The sequence below is a fragment of the Acanthopagrus latus genome, chromosome 2, assembly GCF_904848185.1.
Source record: "Acanthopagrus latus isolate v.2019 chromosome 2, fAcaLat1.1, whole genome shotgun sequence".
NCBI classification, from domain to species: domain Eukaryota; kingdom Metazoa; phylum Chordata; class Actinopteri; order Spariformes; family Sparidae; genus Acanthopagrus; species Acanthopagrus latus.
In genome coordinates, this window is record NC_051040.1 from 25,104,336 (window position 1) to 25,127,280 (window position 22,945).

At 42.5% G+C, this 22,945-nt stretch overlaps 1 protein-coding gene across 2 annotated transcripts; it reads right to left on the reverse strand.

The window, feature by feature from the left end:
* Positions 1–1,538: 1,538 nt before the first annotated feature.
* foxl2a (forkhead box L2a) lies at positions 1,539–5,410 on the reverse strand. 2 transcript variants are annotated; one of them, XM_037123792.1, is made up of 3 exons: positions 5,343–5,410; positions 4,139–4,187; positions 1,539–3,678 (listed from the first exon to the last, which is right to left on the reverse strand). In XM_037123792.1, exon 3 carries the CDS (start codon positions 3,290–3,292, stop codon positions 2,372–2,374), a length of 921 nt encoding a protein of 306 aa, XP_036979687.1. In that variant the 5' UTR covers positions 3,293–3,678; positions 4,139–4,187; positions 5,343–5,410; the 3' UTR covers positions 1,539–2,371. The 2 variants fall into 2 exon arrangements, with proteins under 2 accessions (XP_036979687.1, XP_036979698.1); XM_037123803.1 differs by lacking the exon at positions 4,139–4,187 and having other exon boundaries at positions 5,343–5,407.
* Between the last annotated feature and the right edge of the window lie 17,535 nt (positions 5,411–22,945).

Genomic DNA, 22,945 nt, shown 5'->3' on the forward strand with positions numbered 1-22,945 from the left:
GCACCACGTACGTCTGATGTATAAAGGATGATCCCACAATCTAATTTAAAAATGTTAAAACGTCATATTGTGTGACTGGTCAGCTTTTAAACTAATATTTCAGTTTGTGTGATTGCTGTGATGTGCTGTCAAAACAGTGCACTTACTGCACTGAAACACCCCTTAGATTTAAAAGTAAGAACCAGATGGCACTCATAAATCGATGCGCTGTGATAATATGATCGTGATTACAGGAGGGACGGGGCTGAGATCAGTCGGTGTATTGAGGCGTTTCACTCATCGAATATCTCTTTTATCAAGAGGCTAGCTGGCCCTCAGGGCGACGGGATGGTCCTCTGGGGCTGACAGGAACGTGTCTACGTAATTCAACAGTCTCACACTAAAACACAACTTAGAAGGAGGAGCTGCCTGTATCAGCTTCATACAGTCATTCTCCAGAGAGGACTCGGCAACATTTTAAACAAATGACTCTTTGATAGGACAGAGAACAAGGCCAATGAATTGCGCTTACTGTGTGACGTCAGAGCCTCAGAGGGGTTAATATGAAATTTAGCATTGCCGACTTTTAATTACACTTCCTGTCTTTGTTAAACTTATTTCCTACATGAATCTGTGTTATTTAGTCAACAGGATCAAAAGTACTTATGCTAATGTTCACAGTAAACGAGGGAAAATCACACGTGGCAAATTCATTATCGATGTATATTATTATTATTATTATTATTATTATTATTATTATTATTATTATTAGTAGTAGTAGTAGTAGTAGTAGTAGTAGTAGTGGTACTACTAGCAGTAGTAGTCTTTCAGCTGATGATGATTCGCTGTAGTTTTGAATATATATAGTATAATAGTAGATTATAAAAGTACAGTTAGAAAAAAAGACTGGTGTCCACACATCCAGCAGAGACGACATATAGAATTGAGGTATGAAAACTTTGGGTTACTTGGTTCTTTTGCCGTGCTTGGAATTGAATCTACTCAAAATATATATAAGAAAACAGGGTCCTAGCCTCCATGCATCGCCATTTTTCCACTGATAGGAATTTATTTGTGAATTATATCCAATCAAATTTTTAACAGGTGAATGGTCTGAAGACGTTCACATATTGAATAGCCAAATTATCACTGACACTGTGCCTTATTATTATTCTTATTTAGTTCACTATGGATGGAAAGTTTCCTATTTTCATCCAGTTACACATTTTCGTTCATGCAGTGTGATGAGTTTGCTCTTGCAGGTTGTGCCTAAATTACTATAAATGATGTCGAATATTAGATCTAAATATTTAAATGGTAAAGAGCAGAATAAGTGCAAAGATGTGCACAAAACTCCATAACCCTACTTGATGGTTTACCCATGATTATTATGTCCTTGACATTTCTAAACGACCTGTAAAAACGTGTATATGTTAACAATGCATTACTTTCATGCTGCGTTAAATTCACAGAGCGGTTCATTGTTGATTGCAGTTTTTTAATGCCAGCAGTGGTTATCAGAGCCTAGAGTAAAAACAGATTACTTCATGACCACTGTATTACTTTAAGAAATACAAGTTTATTAAGAAATTCACAAACCTAGAAAAGAGGGAAAAGTGCTAATTAAAATGAAACATGGCCCCAACATGAATGAGACAATATAACTAATCACGTTTATAAAAAAAAATAATAATCAGAAAGATAAACAAAACTTGGCACTGGCTGGCGTCATATTGGAAATTATATCATACATACAAGAAATATGAAAAACCCTGAATTATATATTTTTTGGCAGTCTGGTGGATCTCTACACACACTTTTAACCGAACAAAGTTCACACCCATGATACGAGGTTACGTTTCACCATGCAGGTCTTGCTCAGTGCAAGTTACTGTGAAGGCCAAAGTGATGTCTGATTCATCTGATTCAATTACATATTAAAGCTCTAAATTAATTAGGGCGTCCTATGTCCACGTTTCATTTGGCAATAGTGAGGATGAGACGTGCGTAAAGAGGAGCGAAATCATTACGCATACCAGTAACACACAGCTGAGGCACTGTCAGCAACGTCTAACCCCGTGAAAATGAAAAGGTTTTCATAGGCACAATTATGACTACAATACCAAGTTACGGCCATCAGTCCACGTGTAATACAGGCGCACGAAATGGCTCCCAGAGGTTGTGCTACCTGATGTGTCCTGATGACTTCTTTAGCTCCCGATTCCATTTTGTAAAAACTTTCTCCACATCAACTCGCGCATATGGGTGTCAGCTGGACCCAAACAGCTCGTCAGAATGGTCTCTTTAAAAATACTCTTGGTTCTGTTTTGAAATCACAGGAATCATCTCGCCATGTTGGAGTCCTCATTTTACACAGACCATTTGGTAAACTTTAAATATCAATCCTCGTGTGTAACGCCGAGTGTTTGGTCTCGTGTTCCCAATAAGAGCAGTGCATCATCGAGAGCTCCGCGGGCTGGCGAGAGCAGGCGAACTGAAGGCCCGCTCCGTTACTGGATGAGACCGGAGGTGGTGCCGCGGTGGCCGGGCTCAGCTGCTGGGCATGGTGGGGATGCGCGGGATGGTGATGGTGACTCATGCCGTTGTAAGAGTTTACCATGCTGGGCAGCGCCATGCTCTGCACCCGGGAGTAGGGGTTATAAGATGAGGGGGCTGACAGTCCCTTCACGTTCACTGGACTCACGTTGCCGCTGGCCATCTGACACGATGTGTAGGACATCGGAGTGGGCGGCTGGCCTAACGACCAAGAGTTGTTCATGAAGCTAGACTGCAGGTACTTGGGTGGGGACAGGTAACCATACCCGTCTCCTCCGAACAAGGACTTCCCCGGCTGGAAGTGCGTCGGTGGCGGTCTGAACGGCCGCTTCATCCTGCGGCGTCTTCTGTAGTTCCCCTTCTCAAACATGTCCTCACAGGCTGGGTCCAGTGTCCAGTAATTCCCTTTTCTCTCCCCGCCGCCCTCCCGCGGAACTTTGATGAAGCATTCGTTGAGACTCAGGTTGTGTCTGATGCTGTTCTGCCAGCCTTTTTTATTCTTCTCATAGAAGGGGAACTTGCTGATGATATACTGGTAAATACCGGACAGAGTGAGGCGCTTCTCCGAGCTCTCCCGAATGGCCATGGCAATGAGAGCGACATAGGAGTACGGCGGTTTCTGGGTCGGATCCGGCTTCTCCGGGACTTTCTCCTGGACAGGCTCCTCTTTGGGTCGCTCTTTCTCCTTGGTCGTGTTGGTGTCGTGGATCATTAAGGCCATTGCGTCATCCTCCGGGCTTTGGTAAGTGGCCATCATTGCGCACACCAAAACAAAGCAAATCTAGTCCAAACGCCGAAAAGCAAAAATCTTTTAATGGCGCTTGAAAACTCGAGCAAAATGGTGTGGTGCAGAACTTCAGGATGCACCGCGAATTGAAAGCCGTGTGCCAAACTGCGCACAGAGAAATCTTGTTTTGCTGCTCAATAGGTGACATGCACCAGACCTTCCTCTCTCTTCTACTAGGATTTTTCTAAACTGGTTTCTGATGGAGGAGCAACTCAAGTTGTGGTTTGAGTCAGTAAGCCCAGCCCTTTCCTCTTTTTTTCAGGCACTGACAGGCTGCTTTTGCTCCAATGCTCTCTATGGAGCGACGCAGGTCGTCGTGATTAGTGCGTATTTGAGTTCCGCCTCCCGTGTTTACACTGAATAAAAAAAAACAAAAAACTACCAACTTTTCTTAACATGTTGGAATTCGTTTTCATCACACCTTGGTCAAAATACTACTGACATCAATTTGCATTTAAAAGTACAACACACACCTGAAGCATCGATTTATCGAAAACGAGTCTATCTAAAATAGATTTCAGGATGTTATAAAGTACACGTTGCAGTTTTAACTTTATATAAGGCAATTGAACATTTTTGATTTAAAGGTGCATTACATGGTTTTCGGGACAACATTTTAATCAGAAGGACGATATTCATTGATGAAATTTAATGTCTGAATAAACTGAATAAACAAACTGTCCACAAGGGACAGCTTTAGCTTTAAACAGTGTTTAGGGCACCTTATTCTCCCAAGAACAGCTTGTTTATTTAGTTATATAAATAAATAAATATTCAAAGTTTGTATTATTAACTTATAAATATTGTACATTTTACCTTTCTGAGTTTGAATATCTTTTCCAAAGCTATAGTGCACCTGTGAAGGCTACAATTTGCAAAAAGAAAGAAAGAAAGAAAGAAAGAAAGAAAGAAAGAAAGAAAGAAAGAAAGAAAGAAAGAAAGAAAGCAAATAAATGACTGATCAAATTAATTTGTTATCGTTTAAAGCACAATGCAGGTCTTCCTAAAAATCTTGGATTAAACTCTATTTTCAAAGTAATATACATTTAAAGATTTGGGGCAGAGTTGTTAAATGCTGAATACAGTACATCTTTGCATTTATTTATTGCCCAGAAAAAACAGTTAATGGAACAAAATTCGTTCCAAACATCTTTAGTGTAACTATAGCCAAATATATTTGACTATACTCCTCCAATTGGAGGCTCTCACCTCAACCCAAACCCACGCACATTGCAAACGGCTGCGTGTTCACAGCTCGAAGGAAATCTGGACAGATAGTGCTGCATAATTAGCCCACATAGAGAGGGTAGTGCACGGAGAGGTATACATTTCTCTGGCCACCCATGAACTCGGCTTTCTCTAGAAGAGTATTTCCGTGCTCTGGGAGTCTGTGCAGGTGGAACAGCATTGGCATGTGTGTCATCACCCTGCAGCCAGTCTGCAGCCTGTCCGCAGCAGCTGAAACGCGGTGAGAGCCAACCATCTCTCAACGTGCAATTACCAGAGAGTCGCAGTTTGAAGCGTTACAGCGCGATGTTATTTCTTGTTTCAATGTCTTTTTCACATGTTTAAAGAGGGAGAGCATTTCCCGATAATCTCAACACCACTATTACGCCTCTGCTTTCTAAGTATTTGGCTTAGTTAACACATGACATCATTCAATAGCTTAATTAATAGAGCTATCAGATAACACAAGTAGATACCTTGACAGACTTTCAGATCAATACTATGATAAACACTGATTTTGATCCAGAAATAAATTATATTATTAATACATGGATAGCCAATGCTGAAAGAGGACAGTTGTAATTATTATTTTCTTTCTTTCTTTCTTTCTTTCTTTCTTTTTTCAGTGTTTTATTAATTTTGATTTTAGAAAATAAAACTATTTACACACATCAGATCACACAACACAACAGAGATATGGTTGAGTGGTTTGTAAGTTTGTCAAAATAAAGAAGAGACCACAAAATAGAGCATCTTTCGTCCTTGCCCGCTATATGTTTAGGTTCAAGCCTACCTCATGATCTCGGGACTTGTTTAGTCTCCTTTTACAACGCCAGAAAAAACTCTGTGGTCTGCTCGCATTCTCTGGTCCTGCAGAAATACAAATAGGAATCATCCAACGCACTCTGAAGGGAAGACCTTAGAAATTAACATTTTGTTTACATGTGTCATATGGTCTATTATCATGACAATTATATTAAAATCTCCCACAAAATAAACCGTAATATATATATTTTTAAAGCTAACCCAGTCATAGCCCAATTGAACAATTGTCATTATAATAGTCCATAATTTCCTTTTAATTATAAAACAGTGAATTTATGCTATTCCTCATTTTGCAGAGGACCCCTGACTCCTCCAAAGTCCCCATGGTGGTCCCTGTAGATCACATTCAAACCACTGTTACGGGCTAACTGCTAACTGTGCTCGGATATGTAGCCACCAATTTACCTAAAAACGGATAGCCTGTGCCATGGGGAATGTAACCCTCTGAGCGAGGTTATTTTAAAACCAATATAATTTATCAGGCATGTATTAAGCGTCTGGAGTTTACTCCTGTTATCACAGACGCTGTGACAAAAGTTTCATGGTAGTGCTAGCCGTCCTCACAAACTGGACTAAGCTAATTAGCTTTATATGTATTTCACCTGACAGACCACGGAGCACGGAGCACGGAGCTTGAAAAAAACCCCAAAACAAACTCTAATGTAAATATTGGTGTGTACTCAGCAAAAATACCTCGGCTACTTGACAGTTGACACTGTCTCTTTCGGTTGAGGTAATTTGTTTCGCTAAATGTAAGGTTAGTTTACCTCCTCCTCTTCCTCCTCCTCCTTTTTCCTCCTTACCTGAAGGCGAACGCTAACGGTCCCGGGTCTGCCGCAGTCGCGCGCGTCACGTCACAACAACGCCGCGCGCTGACAATCCGTAAACACAACAAGGACCCTGAAACCTGACCTGCTGCTGGGCTTCACTGAGGCTCTCAGGAATGTGCATTTGATAGTACAGCCTGTTTTCATAGGCATGGACCTTAGTAGGAGATAAATACAAACATCAACAAATGATTGAATAAATAAAACACAAATAGATAATAAAAAGGGGAACGTATGGGCCACAAGGCCTTGAGCTCCTGATAGTCGCCCGGCGCATGCCACGACCTCACAAGACGGAAAGTCGCTCTGCCCATGAAGTTCATCTTTGATTCATTCATTTCTCAAAATTCTGCCACTTTCTTATCAGTTTAAACCGCGACCGAATCAGTATTGGAAGTTACGTTTTCTTCTGACATGTTCAGATATACATATATATAAATATATATTTAAAAAAACAAAAAACAAAAACGACGGAAAGGGAAAATGTTGCTCTCCACATGCGGGCCTCTTAGAAAAATAGCGATTATTTTAAAATACAGGCATAAATGTGGGGAGAACTGTAGGTAAATGAGTTTGACTTGATTTATTTAAGTTGTATCATCCTTGTATACCACGGTGTTTCCGGTCTAAATGCATTATTAATCGTTTATAACCTGGATGAATTAACATCCTCCTCAAATAAACGATCCAATCTTGAGATCCATCACCCTGTCTCACACACACACTAATAGCGCAGCTCCGACTGGGAGCTGGGTGATGATGAGAAAGATGACTCGTGTCCTGTTAGAACCTTGGCTGTGATATTGTTTACCCTCGCACATACTTATACTGCTTTTTATTAGACATAGGTCCACGTGTGTCTTTACACTTTCATTGTAACCAGCCGTGATGTCATTTGAAAGAGTGGAATTCCTGTCCTCGCGCACTTCCTGGCCTCGCAGGTCTAGGACTAGGATGTTTATGATAGCGCGTGCGGGTGGAATGTGGCGGATGGATCCGCTGGGTCAGGTCGGGACCGGAGAACAACCACCAGGGCCGGGAGAGGCTTCAGTCAGGCTCTGGAAACGAGGTAGGATCGGGCAGCAACCTGGTGAAAAAGTTAACATTTATATTGTAATGTATTATTATTATTATTATTATTATTATTATTATTATTATTATTATTATTATTATGAATTGTCCTCTTGCAACAATAAAACGAATGCAATCGTAATCATAAAAATGATCACTCTTGAATAATAATAATAATAATAATAATAATAATAATAATAACAACAACACCACCAATAATAATAATAATAATAATAATAATAATAATAATAATAATAATAATAATAATAATACTACTACTACTAATAATAATAAACAATTATTACATCAGGAAATACATATTACTGATTTTTATTTTGTCATAATAATTCATTTTATTATTAGCCACTACCACTAGCCTGAGCTAGTATTAGTTGCATTATTATTACTTTTTTCATTAAAACAAGCTATAATTCAAATTAACACACACACACACACACACACACACACACACACACACACACACACACACACACACACACACACACACACACACAGGTTTAGGGTTATTAAATACCATTATGTTTCAAAATTTCGTGACAATAAAGTTGTTTCCAACTGAGTGAGCCTATACTGTCTTGTAGTCCACATATTGTCTGATATAGCAATAAACAAACGAAAAAAGTTCTATTCTATTTGAACTTTTTGGAAATGAATGGCAATGATTGTCTTATTCCAGAATGTTGAAAGATAAGGTGATTATCAACTGAATGTTATATCTTCCTTGGGAAAAGTTGATATATTAAAATGAAAGTGCTGCAAAAATCTGAGACAAACAGCTAGAGGTAAGGATTATGGCTACCAAACTCAGTATTTAAATGATTTTAATTGAAAGGCGTGTCAAGCAGCCTCTTGATAAATTTTGTAATCCTTGATGCATTTTTACTCTAGTTTCTACTAATCCTACACCTGAACAATAAAGGCAGCTAAGGCGACATATTATGTCTGAGTTCACATGTGTTCATTGCAATCAGTCACATTTAAAAGTGTTGAACATTTGACTTATCTTCTGTCCATCAGCACCGGCGCATCTGCCTTAGCGAGACACATCTCACCGGTTGTCCCAGTTTGATCTCTCTGGGACGGTCTCTGGTTCATTTGCATCTGGCTTGCCTGCATGACTAAACATCAACACGACATTCCCTCTCCTCAATGGAATCCTTATGAGATGCAGGAGAGAGCTGGGAGATGGGGGGTGATTGTGGGATGGAGGGATGAGGAGGTGAAGAGGAAGAAGAAGGATGTACCCTCAGCCCTCATGTGGCGTCTCCAACATGGCTCTTGTTCCTCTCAGAAAGAAGAGAGAGATAGAGCAAATAAACACTGACCACCAGATTCCAGCCATCTCCTTTACATCCCCGCCCGCATGGATTAAGGTTCGGGGGCGGGGGTGGGGGTGGGGGTGATGCGGATAGAGGAGATACACAAGACACATATGCATATGTACACATGGTCTCACTTTTGAGGTGTTGTGTGTACACGCATGTGCTTCCACAAAAGAAAAAAAAACCAAAACGTATTAAGGGGGATGCTCGGCGGGTGGTGTGTGAGGGACACTTCCTTACTTTGTACAGTCCATCCCCTCTCCTTTAAACACTCGGATCATTGTGTGAGAGTAGACCCCTCCACCTCTCCCCTACCATTGCCCTGCATTAGCTCCAATGTGGAGGGTGACATGTTTTTTTTGGTGGCCCGGCGTGTTTATGTTTCTTATCGGCTGCAGGAAGCCTATGGGAAGCGCTATGGGCCTCCTGTGACATACGCATTGTCCATCAAAAAGTAGCTAAGGATGCCCTGAATTAGGTTTTTACAGGGGCGGTTGCTCAGTTGTGACCGATTCCGTCCCACAGCAAAATAAATCAGCACCAAAAACATTTTAATTTGCATGCTTCACTGTGTTGAAAAATGTTGGGTCCAATATTGTAGCGTGTGGGTACACTGTATGTGGGTGTATGAACCCCCTGTCACACATGCAGTCTGCCCCTGACATGTTCGGGAACTGTTACTGCACGGGGTCATGTGTTAATTGGAGGATGGATCGATATTCAGGGAAAATCTGCACTGCCAATTTTCCATCTCAAGACCGTGTATAATTTCAGGGTAATTGACTGTATGTCTCTTATTCAACCAAACATTAGTAGAAATCCTGCATCTGCATTAATGCATGAATAGTTATGATTTATGATTACAGCCCCACCGACACTCGACTGTTGGGGGAGATGCTGATACCGATAATAAGTGGTGAACATTTCTGGTATTGATATATCAGACGATGTGATCCCTCAAGTGTGGTTATAAAGCACTTGTGACACATATGTAATGAAGCACGCAGTATTTTTTACAGTTTAAAAATAAAATTTACTGCCTAAAAAATGCCACATGGGCACTGAAAAATCAAACTTTGCAGGGAATTTATTAATCATAATTTACTCCGGCATTTTCTTCTTTCTTCTTCTTCTTCTTTTTCTTCAAACCAAAACATTTGGTTTCATATCAATACATGTTGGACAAATGCCGATACAGTATATGATACATTTTTCTGAATATATGCACATTATCTTGCTGAAGTTTTCAATGCAGGACCTTGACTCATAGAGTGATTTTACAGTGTGATATAAGTACTTTTTTTATTCAAGTAAAGGGTCCAAATACATCCTCCACCACTGACTACAGATGTTATATCGCCAGGCCTTGAGTCCAAAGATCTTGAGCTCTGTTTTTGGATCTTTGAACCAAAAGTTCAAACAAAGCCAGTCATGACTTCTTGCAAGTGCATTTTTGTCACCTTCAAACCTGTTAGTTGATATTTTAAGTTGACATTTTACTGTCACTAACTCTAACCTTGCCTGTTCCTGCACCGTGCATCGGTGAAAATGAAAGAAAATGTTCATGAATGGAGTGAATCATGAAAATGCCTTAAAAGTTACCTCAGTAATTTAGTGGGAACCGTGTGTGAAGGGGAGTTTTAGTTCAATTTCTGTTTGGATGTAAAATGCAGGAAGAAATCTTCTTTCTGCACCAAAGGAGTATAGGAAGTAACTGACTAGATAAAGGCAGGAGAAAATGAGCACAGCAGGGTTGCAAAGGACAAGTCAGAGTGAGGAGGGAGGTGAGGAGAGAGGACGGTGCAGAGGAGAGCCACATTGTGTTCCTGCTAACCTTTACGGAGAGGTGAAGTACCGCAGCCTCCTGCCAACAAGATCCTCTTTGAGGTTTTCTTGAACTGCTGCCAGGACTTAAATGATTCACAGGAGCAGTGGTATGTGTGTACTGTATGTGTGTTTGAGCTGACGGAGAGCCTTTGAGTCAACAAGTAGATTCTGTGTGTGTGTGTGTTTCTGTGCATATGAGAGGTAAAGAGGAAGGGAAAAGAGAAAAAGAAGGCGAGCTGGTGATTATTAAAGCTCTGGGTGGATATGAAGAAAAGAAACAGTAACAAGCCAAGCTAACGCTAAGCCAGAATCCTCCTCCTCACGGTATAAACTTCCTTCGAAACTCACCGGCCAAACCCTCTTTTCACCCCTGAAACAGCTTAACTAGTCACAGCCAGACTCACACTTCAAAATCCCCAAGTAACCCCAAGCCCATTTCCACATCTTCATCCCGGCTTGGGGATTAGATTTCAGGGCCAAATCAAAACAAGTCACTTCGTTAGAGGTAATTACACAGGTAGCCTACCTCGCTGGGCAAACAAACATGGCTGCCAGCTGACACCCTGAAGACAGATCAAAGCCCGGGCCTGACAAGGAACAGGAGTAGAGCGTTCAAACGCCGGCTTGTTAACCGCTCACTCATTTCCCCTCACATGTGCACTGTCGGCTGTATGAATGCTTTTATGGCGGCGCGTGTGCACATCTTCTTCAGACACATACCTTTTTATATAGACGGAGGGTTGTGCAGTTGAAAGATGGGGAGGAATCGGAGGTGAACGGAGTGACCTTTACCTTTACCGTCGAGTTGAACGTGAGGTCGTGTGTGCTAATGGTGCAGAACGTGCGGCGGGGGTGTCCTGCATATTCCGTGTCGGTTGCGGGCGGCGCTCTGCTCCGGTGGTCCGTGTGTGAGGAATGATATCGGACATGGTGGATGTGTTACCTGTCAATGTGGCTCTTCTCTGTGACAAGTCTATAATAATAGCCACTTGCACCCATCCACTCATTCCTGGGTTGACATCGTCCTCACTCCGGGCATCCTTTCAAGCACCATGACTTTTCTGGGTTTTTGGGAACAGTCAGGAAAATGTATTTTCACAACTCAACAAAATATATAAGCTTGATGCAGAAATGTTACATATCATTATCTTTAAATGACTAATTCAGGCCATGCCTTGCACATAACCCCTGTCAAAATACTATAAAATACTTTCTGTTTCTCTTTCACACACACACCCTTCAGCCTCCGTTTGAACCATAGTGTTGTTAGGGCAACCAGGCGAGGTTATTCTTCCTTTCTCCAACATGCCAGCCTACCCATGTACAATAGAGCAGAGTGTATGTGGGTTGCAGTGAATAAGGTAAGAGATGTTATCTTACCGCCGCATGGAAAGCCAGCAACGGAAAGCCAGACAGTCGCCACTGAACACCATCTGTCCTTCATGATCTTTCTACGCGTTTTTTTCCCCCTCTCCCTCTCTCTCTTTCTCTCTCTAATCAGCGTTCTATATTGTTCTTGCGTTGCTCCTTTATCTCCCCATCTCGTCATTATTCATTAAGCACACATATAGCTCGGGGTCCATGCTATGCTACTTTGCTAATGACAATCTCGCTGATAGGTGCAACAGAAGCTGCTGTAAGAGATGGCTCCGGTGCGTTACAGCTCAATATGCTGCGACATGCACACGTGTCGGCCAAACCGAAAAGAGGAAAAGGGAGCAACAGTGGCAGAATATTGAAAGAGGACAGCGTTACACACATAATGACACGACAGCTGTGGTTCCATCTAATTGTCAAGCAAATTTGACTTGAACTTTTGAAATGTGGTTAAAAAAGGACAAAAAGCGAAGAGATGATCAGTCACGTGAGTTGTGTGTTGACGACATCAGAGCTTAGTCAGAAAAAGTGTTTCCATCTCCGATCTAGTGCGTTCACGCTCTTTTGAAAAAGCCAAAGTCCTCTCAGGCAAGGGCATAAGCCTTTTTGGCTTTTTCTGATGGGATACTTCACAGACGCACATAAAAATACATTGATGGTAAAAAGTTCACCCAAAAAGGAAATATCAGTTATTATCTATTCACCCCCAAATGAATGGAGAGTCAAGTGAAAAGCTCTAATCATTTATCGAGCTTCACAGAAAAGTACAGTGTTGCAGCGTTCTCCTTAACAACTCAAGTAGATGGGGACTTGTTTTAAAGTGTAAAAATGACCCCCAAAAAAACACAAAATGGCTCGTACTGCATAATCCAAATCTCTAAGAGGGATCCCAAATGGAGTTGAAAAGACAATATTTACACCATTTGAGGCTCAATTCTTCACTGTCACAGCTGAGCTAAAAGCGTTAGCTCATCTATCCTAAGTGGGTGCATGCGCTCAAGGTCAATAGCTCGATCTCAGAGCTTCCAGAGACTTTGATTACACTGGATGAGATATAAAGAGACATTCTTTGTTTTTTTTTTCAAGTCCCTATCTACTTCAGCTGTTGGGGAGAATGCTGCAACACTTTTGCTGTGAAGCTCCATAAAAGAAACTTCACGCAACTTTCCATCGGCAAGGGGGGAGTACAGTTTCATTTTTGGGTGAACTTGTAATGACTTGCCGACTGGAATACAAAATTCAGGCAAGAATTAGGCTTTTCCACTGTTTTAAATCACCACAAACAAACTGTAATAATCAGGGGAAGGAGTATCAACGGACTTTTTGTAAATCAAAGACTTTTGAATTTTGCCATTGTTTTCTTCTTGATGTTGTACATGCTGACAGAAGATGTTTGAAGCCATTGCTGCTGACTTCAAACAGATCCAGTGAATATATTTTGAAGATGAGATCTTGAAACCACACGCACCACTAAAACACACTGTGTTCGGCCAACGGAGTGTCATTCTCTGCTGGATCCACTGGCACACGGCGCACCACACAAACCTCCCCAATTCCAGCCCTCCACCACAATAACAAACAGGAAAACCAGGCAATGGAACACACACGCACTCACACACAAACAGAACATACAGTGGCTGTGGTAACCTTGACGATGGTTTGAGAGCGGGCTAGCGGAGGATGAGAGTTTAGGGTTACTGTTTCCAACTGGAACACAGCAGAATCCCCTCTGGCTCCGCTTGTACCAGTCATAAACACCTAATTACTGGTGGAAAATGCAGATGTGGGTATCAGGAATATTGATTCATCTAACCTCAATATTCCAATGTCTGTTTACCCCTGGGAGATGCCATATTTTTTAGGGACTTGATGGCATGTGGTTTCATTGTACATCCCATGGGTTATTTTTGCAAGGTGTTTCCTTTTGAAAATGACCACATTGACTGAAAAGATGTTATCGTTGCACATTTTACATGTTCATGTAAATTTTGCCACGCCAGGAATTCGCTGGTAGAGAGGCCGGTAAAGGTAAAGTGCGTGTGAAAGTCTACAGTCGGTGTAACTCCCATGCAAATGAAGCAAGAAGTAAGAATATTCTCTTTTCAACAACAAATAGAAGATATCATAAGAAAGCATATGAGAAATATTTGAGTTTTAAAGATGATTCAAAATTGTTTTTCTAACAAATAAGGTTTGAATGATATTTCTTGTTCAGTACTAGGTTGAGCTAAGAGGGGTGATGTAATTGCATGTATGTACTTCACCATGTTTTTCTAATTTATTTACTTTCCTGGAAATGGCAACCTTCTTATCACATACCACCGCCAAATAATTTCCATTCCACATCAAAATGTTGAAAAAAAATGTATTTGTGTAAAAAGTGTAAATATGATAATGAAAACATCATGGATGGATCAAAAGTATGTCTGCTACCTCCCCTGGCCCGCCAGACAGATTTGTGCTCATGTTGTTAAAAAGGTTGGGAACCCTTCGGAGTTACAATAAAACAGTATGAAGACAATCACATAAGTATTCATACGAGTATTAATGTGGCAGTTGTGTATTGATGTTAAAATGGTACACACTGAATCATTAAGTGAGCAAAAGTAAGTCTATTATTGTGTTCATGTTAACAATAACCTCTGTTTCCAAACCTAAGGAGAAGTCTAACAGGAAGTGGACTACAGTAATGAGGAATTACAACAATTTTGTGGGGAACAGGTAGCTGTCAGAAGTTGAGATTCTGTAGGTGACAGCCGTTGCCATTTGATTTTACTGTCACAGGGGAAAAGAGGAGTATCAGAAGACGTCCCAGGCAGAGCAGAGCAGGGTGAGGGCAGAAAAGGGGGGGGGGGATAAAAGGAGGGAGAGAAAGCGCTTCCTTTTGTGAATTTTCCCCCAAGGGCAGAAAGGAGGAGTGGGGCTGCTCCCCTGACAGATCTGAAGATGTCCTGTTTTGCTTTTCCTCTGCTCTCCCTCTTCCTGCAGGAAGCAACACCACGCTGGGCACTAAAGCCTTGGCAAGCACCGGCCATTCAGATCTGGTACTGATGTGTGCAGTCTACAGATGTAATGGTTCAGTAATGGAGAGACATACAGATGTGCAAAAAGTCAAAGGCAATAGACGAGAGATGCTGAGAAAAGTGCCGCGAGTGGCTGAGTGAGTATTTTTGTGTCTTTGGAAGAAATACTGAAATACAGTTCCCCTCGTCCCCCCATGTCAATGGCACAGACGTTGACTACTAAAAGGAAAATGCATGGGATTGAATTTCACTGTAGAACATGAAATTAAAACACTTTTGGGTTCATCTTTACAAACGACAGCACACAGTCAGAGGAACAGAACTTAATCTCCACGTGGCTATGTTTTTAATACCACACACACTCATACAGATGTCACATTCATTCATAAATCTGGCGACTTAAGAAAACATATGCACACACACACACACACACACACACCCGCCGAGGTCCGTGGTAATTTTTGTTCTCATATCAGTTCACACGTATGTATTTCACACTGACATCATCATCAACACACACACCCAGTGTAGACTCTGTGTCCGGGGGTCTCAGAGGACAGGGTCTATCCAGGGCCAGGCTCACTCTTTCTCTTCCTCGCTCTCCCGTTCGTACATAAGCCACATTTCTGTGTCTCCGCCGCTCTCCTCTGACCACTCATTCACACTGGCTGCCTCTGTGTGTGTTTTCCTCTCATTCTTTAGTGAGAGACTTTATCTCTGGATCAGATAAGGCTTCGGTTCTGCTCTTAAACCTTCAGCAGATCTGTCCAAACACATGAGCTCATGTCAGAGCGCCGCTGCTGCTTGTTAACTCCATGAGCTAATAAAGAGTCCATGTGTTCGTTATTCACGCTGCGTGGAGGTGTGGCGGGCCATGGCTTCTTTCTTCATCTCTGACTTCAATTTCATCTTCTCACCCTGACCATGCTTGTTTGCCCATCAAACCACTTCACCTTAGACGGTTTTGGCTGTGTCTCATTTTTTATTCTGTCTTTTTCAATCTAATAGACTGCTAGAGCAAAATAAATAAAAAAATAAAAAAGAGCAGCAGATTTCTGTCTCCCTGTGTATCTCGATCAGCTCCGTGGCTCTAGCAGCTAGAATTTGATCATCTTAACACTATCAGATGTGTAGATCTCAAACACAGGGTGTCGTCAAGACAACAAAGCCGAAGCCACACAGGCAGAGCTGGGCCCGACCTGCATGATGGTCTCTTTGGTAACGTGTGTGTGTGTGTGTGTGTGTGTGTGTGTGCATGTGTGTAAGCGTCTGGGCGAGCAAAGGGGTGCGAATGTGCGTGTATGTGTTTCACAGTCTGGTACAAAGAGAACAATGGCTGGGTATGTGAATTTTGTGTGCGCACGTGTATTTCATCACCCTGTGTGGCTGTTTGGTGACTGGCTTGTGTGTGCGTGTATTACATCCCTGCAGGGAGGGGAGGGGGTCCGCTAGGAGAGGACTAAGGTTACCCCCTGATAGAGGCAGCGCGGGGTCATCCCGCGGCGGGACACTTCTCAGGGGTGACCCCGCCGCCCCTTGTGGCCCCCCGAGCAGACGGGACTTCTGAGGAGAGAAGGAGGAAGGACCAGAGGAGAGACCCCTGGAGAACAGGACCCCTGGTCTGCCCCAGACCCCGGACCCCAGCCCCGGCAGGGCCCGACCCAGGCCCAATGTGTTCCCAATCAGGGGAAACACAAACAATACTTTTATTAAAGAGAGGAGGCCGCTGAGGCCAGCCGCGCACACACACACACACACACACACACACAGGGAGAGAGAAACACACACAGTTCTTCCCTCTGAATATAAATGGGAGCATAATTTATGTTATTTAGCACAAAGATTAAGCAGCTGTAAACCAGCGTTGGCAAATAACTGTCAAATCACTATTATCACCATCACCCATGACCCCGACTCCTGCCCTCCCTTTCCTCCTCCGCCTCCTCTCTCCTCCATTCTTCTCGGACTCTATCCGGGAAAACAAACGGAGGGATTAGGGATTTGTGGAGGGGTAATGGGAGCCAGGTGGAGGAGTGTGACTGTGGGGGTCTCCTGCCAGATTAGGGGGAGCAGCAAGACCCAATCCCTCACACTCCTTCCTAAAGGCAGCTAATGTTTCTTTTGAAGAAATAATCCCGTTTGGCCATCTAATAGCACTTGGCAATTAAGAGCCTATGCAGGGCATGTATGGTATTACCAGGACGGGCTACCAGAGCGGGTAGATGGAAGAAAGAAGAGGTGATGGCTCCAGAGTTCCTCTCCTTCTTCTTCTTGTTTGGTGTTTGTTCATTATCTTTAAGTGATGGGTATGGTACGCACTACACTGTAACAAACCTCCGTAACAACTCCACAGCAAGCTGCTGTGTCCCGTGAAACGAGCTGTAACGCAGCTGTAATGGTACCCAGCTGTATTCTACATACTAATTCTAAGCAGGTTATTAAGTATGTCGTGCTTTCACACTGGAAAAAAAAAAAAAAAAAAAAAATGAGTCACACATTAAATATGTGAGTATGCAGACAACATTTTCTTGATTCATGAAATCCGATTTCATTGGACCCACAAATGTGCAGTCTGTGCATCACTGTCCATTGAAAACCATCTCCAAAGTTTTATATGTTGAAATTGTGAGGAAAACTGAAGGATGAAGTGAGAAAAGTTTATTTCTTCTTAGGCTAAGAAAAAAGAAACCTACTGGATTATCTGAAAAATCCACTGTCATAATCATGTTTCTGAAAAGTCCTCAGTGTCACATTTTTAGTTTTTCTGTATTTTGCTTTAAAAAAAAAAAAAAGGAAACCAAAAAGACAAAACAGACAGAAATTGATCCAATTCATGCACTAAACTTCACACTAAATGTTTTTTTCAGAGGGTTTAGTAGTAATAGTTTTGTTTCCCCACATCTCTCAGGAGGTGGCTAACACACATCCTGACTTCATCAGAGTTTCTGTGCAGTGGGGAGCTCTCCGTGTGTTGCAGCAAAATAGTGCACATCAGCGTTACAAAAATCAAAAAGTGTTTTTTGTTAATAATGCAGTAATTTTTAGTGTTTTCAATTCACCACTTTTCGAGTAGGACCTCATTACATGCTTAAAAAAAAAAGCTGCCAGAATTAGTCTACATTGTTGATTTGGGACACAGCTCCTAATTATGTCACGCACTTGGCCTACAAACGTTGCCCCCTTGTGGACCGCTGCAGAGAATAAACAGCTTCTCAGAGAGCTCTTACTGACTGTCTGGCTGACTGATCTGGGCCTGATAGCGCTCTGTTTTGTTGGTTTTGTAGATGTGTTATTCCAAACAGCTCCTGCCTGAGCGGAGAGATGCAGATACGCACAGAGCTCAGAACACGCCGACGGGAGAGAAGTGATAATCATTATATCATAGAAATGTCAGCTCATTTTAAACTCAGGTGAGGAAGCAGGCTCGCACTCTAAATGATTAAACAATTATCGGATTCTAGGCTGCCGGGTTTTGACAGCCGGGCCTTCAGTAAGACATCTGAGTGTGAGAGGGGTGCTTCCTCCAATAACACACACAGGCACGTTAATGCATCTGTTGCCACTTCAGACCCACCCCCCCTTTTCTTAAATCTGAAGTAAGCCGGATGGAAAGGAAGAATTAACCCCTATGCACAGGGAGGTGAATTAGAAGTCAGACTTTTCACACCTTCTCTGCTGTGCGCTCACACATGCACACACACACACACACACACACACACACACACACACACACACACACACACACACACACACACACACACACACACACACGACACACTCAAAATCGCAGGCATTCTCCACGTTAGCTCAAGCGTCATATCCAGCAGACGTGTGTGTGTGTGTGTGTGTGTGTGTGTGTGTGTGTGTGTGTGTGTGTGTGTGGGGGTGTTTGGGGGGGGCTCATCATGTAGCACCACCACCTTATCAGTGTCTGTCCCTTCATCATCAGTCTGACTGCCTGCTATCGGACGATCAGCACCAGCCTGAGCATCATTTGCTGTAACCCGGTTTTGTATTTTCTGACAGAACTCATGTATTTTTCTGTGATTCACGGGCTGTCTAGACGAACACATCAAAAGAAAAGGAGTTTTCAGTCGAGGCCTCGTGAGGTCAGACAAGTTTGGAAAAAAAAATCTGTTTCCTTGTGATAAATAGCTGGGGGTAGGCGAAAAGAAAAAAAAAAAAAGTCTAGATGGAACTTAAGTTAGGAATGGCCCACATCGGGTCTGCCCTGTGCGCCGCAGTTGAAAAGTTCATTGTCATGTCAGCTGATTAGCTCAGATCAGAGCCGAGCTAAATGAAAAAGGTCCCGGCTAAAACAATCACTTGTAAAGGGTTTATTACTGATTGAGGAGGAAAGAAAACACCTCTCCTCTCCCTTGTATTCCTCCCCTCTTCCCTCCTCACTGCACGCTTTTGTTGAGGGCCCCGGATGGATCAGTGAGCGGGGCGGCCGAGGCAAACGTCGCTGTGTTATACATCAAAGGCCAGCACACGCACACGGAGGAACACGCCTGAAGTAAAAAGGCCTGCGAAAAAACACAAATACCGCCCTTTGTTCCGAGAGCTGGGGCCCGCCTCGCCCATGATTAGAGAAAAGAGCGAGGGAAGAGGAGGCTGCGGGCGCGCGGACGGCGTAACAAGCGGCCATATTTGCTTCATCCGATTCTTTGAGGAGGGATCTGCGCGAGTGAAAGAACCGGAGGGTGTCAGTCAGCAGAGGCCCCGCCGCCAGGAAATGTCACTGTGGTGGGGTCACGTTGGTGGCACGACATAGCTAATCACTAATTGCTGATTAGCTCTTCCGTGCGTAGCGATAGCTGCTGGAGACGGAGTGTGGCCGCTTGGGTTAGGTGGCCTTTAAAACTAGCGACTAGAAAAAAAAGGATTTTTTTCCATTCGTTTTACTGTGACAAATATGCATTCAGTTTATTACAGCTGTTTCATTCGCTGTTTGAGACACCGCTAGATTTATGATCAGTGTGGAAACTGATAAAGACTTGAAGTTCAGTGGTTGAATTTTGTCAAAAACAATGAGGCCATCCACAATAGGAGAAAAAAAGGAAAATAAATGTAGGGATACTTACATACTTACATTGATGGACATATGTATCATAAAGTCCAGGTGTCATCAAACTAAGATACTACCTAAACTTCTGAAAGACATTAAGTTTTTTGCTCTGAGATACACGACAGAGAAAGTTCCAAAAAAAAAAAAACCCCGACTGGCTGCAGATTACTGAGGGAGCTGCTTCAACAGACAGTCGGACCGAGGCAGGACGAGGACGGCCCTGTTATGACTTTAAAAGGATTCTGACGCGGGGTGTAGTGCTTTAATGTCCCCGTTCATTTCTTCGTTTTGTCACTGTGCAAATTTGATAATTAGACGTGGAAAACTTTCAATTCAAAACAGACCCCTGCAAATCTCCACTTATTTGTAATGTCCTCATTGTTAAATAGGTGGTGCAGCTGAATACATTATCCCTCAGTGTGAGTGTTTTTTGATAAACAACGTTAACAGTATCAAAACAGTATTTATCAATATTTTTATGTTTACAGTGGATCAAATGACTGTGTGTAATGTGAAAAGGGGTCACTGGAAGTGACAAGCCAACAGGGAATCATCGTGGTCTGCCGTCAGCTCAAGGGAGGGTTTTTAACATCCTCCATTGTTTTCATTTTATGGTCCAAAACTGTACTGTTGGGTTCAGTCTCACAGCTCTGATCAGCCCTGTTTTTAAGATCCACTGGCTGCATTTCTTGCAAAAAGGCTCACTGTATACCACCTGCCAAGCACCAAATGGCTCTCAGACAGTGTGAGTGGCTAGCTGGTGAACATGTAGCAGCTCTCTGTGTCTGCCTGATGTTTATAGGAGCAACCGTTAGATATCATGTGTGCCACTTTACGAGGTGATATTAGTATGAGTCTGTGTTGCGTTTTGAGTTTTAGCTTGTCGCTAACAAAAGCAATAAGTGCATCTTTGCACGTGTGGCCCTTGTGACACACAGGAAGCAAGAGACTATTCCTGATTATTTGGAATAATCAGAAGAGGAGCTTGGACAAAAAACAAAACAAAAAAAAAACAATAGGTCCAAACACATCGTCATTTCTAAGCGACTGAATGGGTTGATTGCAAATTAATTCCAAAATGACGTATACAGCATGACTGTGCCCACAAAGACACCAAAACCATGACATATAACTGTTGGAGAACACCATCACGGCCGGACTGGACTGGACCTTCAATGTCATGTGGTTAACGCTGTGAAACGGTTGCAGCTTGGTTCAGGCACAAAAGCTACTCGGTTAGGTTAAGCGAACAAAACTGCTTGGTTAGGTTAGGTTGAGGAAAAGGTGGTTGGATTTAAATAAGTGATCTAGATTAGAAACGAAAACATCGGGTATGTGTCCTGGTGCGGACGGGCCGGTCTCACTCTGTTATACTCTCGCTCACCTTATTCAAGCAGCAGCGTGGTGAACCCGAGGCCAAACTCTGCGCCACGCGGCATCTGCCTTGCCGTCGTGTTCATGAGCAAAAAATAGAAACCCATCAACTCCCGAGGCGCTAGTTTGTAGCCGAACCTGACCTCTGACCTCTCTACTGAAGGTAGGCATGCACACTTCCTGGAAGGTTCACGTTCGATTTACACTAGTTTACATTTCTGATGTTGGAGATTGCAGGCTCAAGGCGTGCTGACAGTACTGATTACTGTGCAAATTAAAAAAAAAAAAAAAAAGAGGAAAAAATTATCCAGCAATATATTTCATCTCAAACAAAACAAATCTCAAACATCTGAATTCTCACGTCTTTGATCTCTAAACGGTGCGGCCATACGTTTCATATGCCGGAATGCTATTACCTCCTTTGTCTGATATCTGTAGTCGGATATCAAGACCAGGCCTCATCCTATGTAGTCCTGTTTGAGCGTATCGATCTGAAAAAAGAGTTGTATCTCTCTCTGGTCAGGGAGATTATATCCGACTGCTGTAAATCAGACACAGGTGGATGAACTTCCTCCTTCCTCTGTCTGCCTCCCAGCTAACCTCTCCTTTACCCTTCCTTTCTTTTCCTCTTTGTCAATCGCTCTTTTTTTTTCTCCCCCTTGATACAGCTTCTTTCTATATTCCAGTTCAGGGTATCATGAAAATAAAAAAAAATAAAAAAAGAGGAAAAAGATTGCAGCCACGTGCAAATATCCATGCAATCCCCCCCCCCCCCCACTTCTCCTTTTCAAATTCCTACATTTCTGAATTAGAAATGATTTCTTGCCAAAACTTAACAATAATAACAATAATAATAGTAATATGCTTATCCATCTTGACATCTTATATAAGGTGCAATTTTGTAAGCACACACACACAATCGTGAAAGCATGTCTGCTGACGCTTACGGACAAGCAGGCATGCATTCACATCTGCACTGTGACTTTATCAAAGAATTTCTGTGGAAGGAAGCAGGGCGTTTGAGCGGCAGGACTTGCTGTTTGGCTGCACAAAAGCCTCAGTGACACGGAACGTCTGTCTGGAGTCCTATTCATCAAACTTAAAAAAAAAAAAAAAAACCTCCAGAGGACAAAAATGTTGCACACTCAAAACCTTTTTGTGCGGCTCGCACATCAGTCTGCCTTTTCAGCTGCCTCGGGCCATTTAGGTTCATTAAATACATACAATGTCGCAGACATTTATAACTAGCATGGATAGGTAGCACCTGAAGCACGGGGTACGCTGCACTATCCAATTACAGGAATTTTGTTGTTACCACAAGCTGCTTTAAATTGAGGCTATGTGGCGTTTGAAAGAAGCGAGCACGTCCCCTGCTGTAAAGCTGCATTTACCTGCAATTAAATGCACCCTGGATGATTTCAATACATTCAGGGGGTTTGCTGCTATGTGACTAATACTTATGCTGATAAATATTAGCATAATATTTAAATATATACACTGCTGTGTAACTGATACAGTATTAATTAACACTAGCTGATCGTTTGGTCCACTCAGGGGCAGTGGGATAAGCTGCAAACACAACAGTGACATATTCGCTTACTTATTAGCTTAAATGGTTTATTTTATGAATGTGTTGGCAAACAGTGGCCCATCTACAC

Excerpts from the sequence above, each read along its gene's own strand:
- foxl2a (XM_037123792.1), bottom strand. The coding sequence starts at position 3,292 with ATGATGGCCACTTACCAAAGCCCGGAGGATGACGCAATGGCCTTAATG.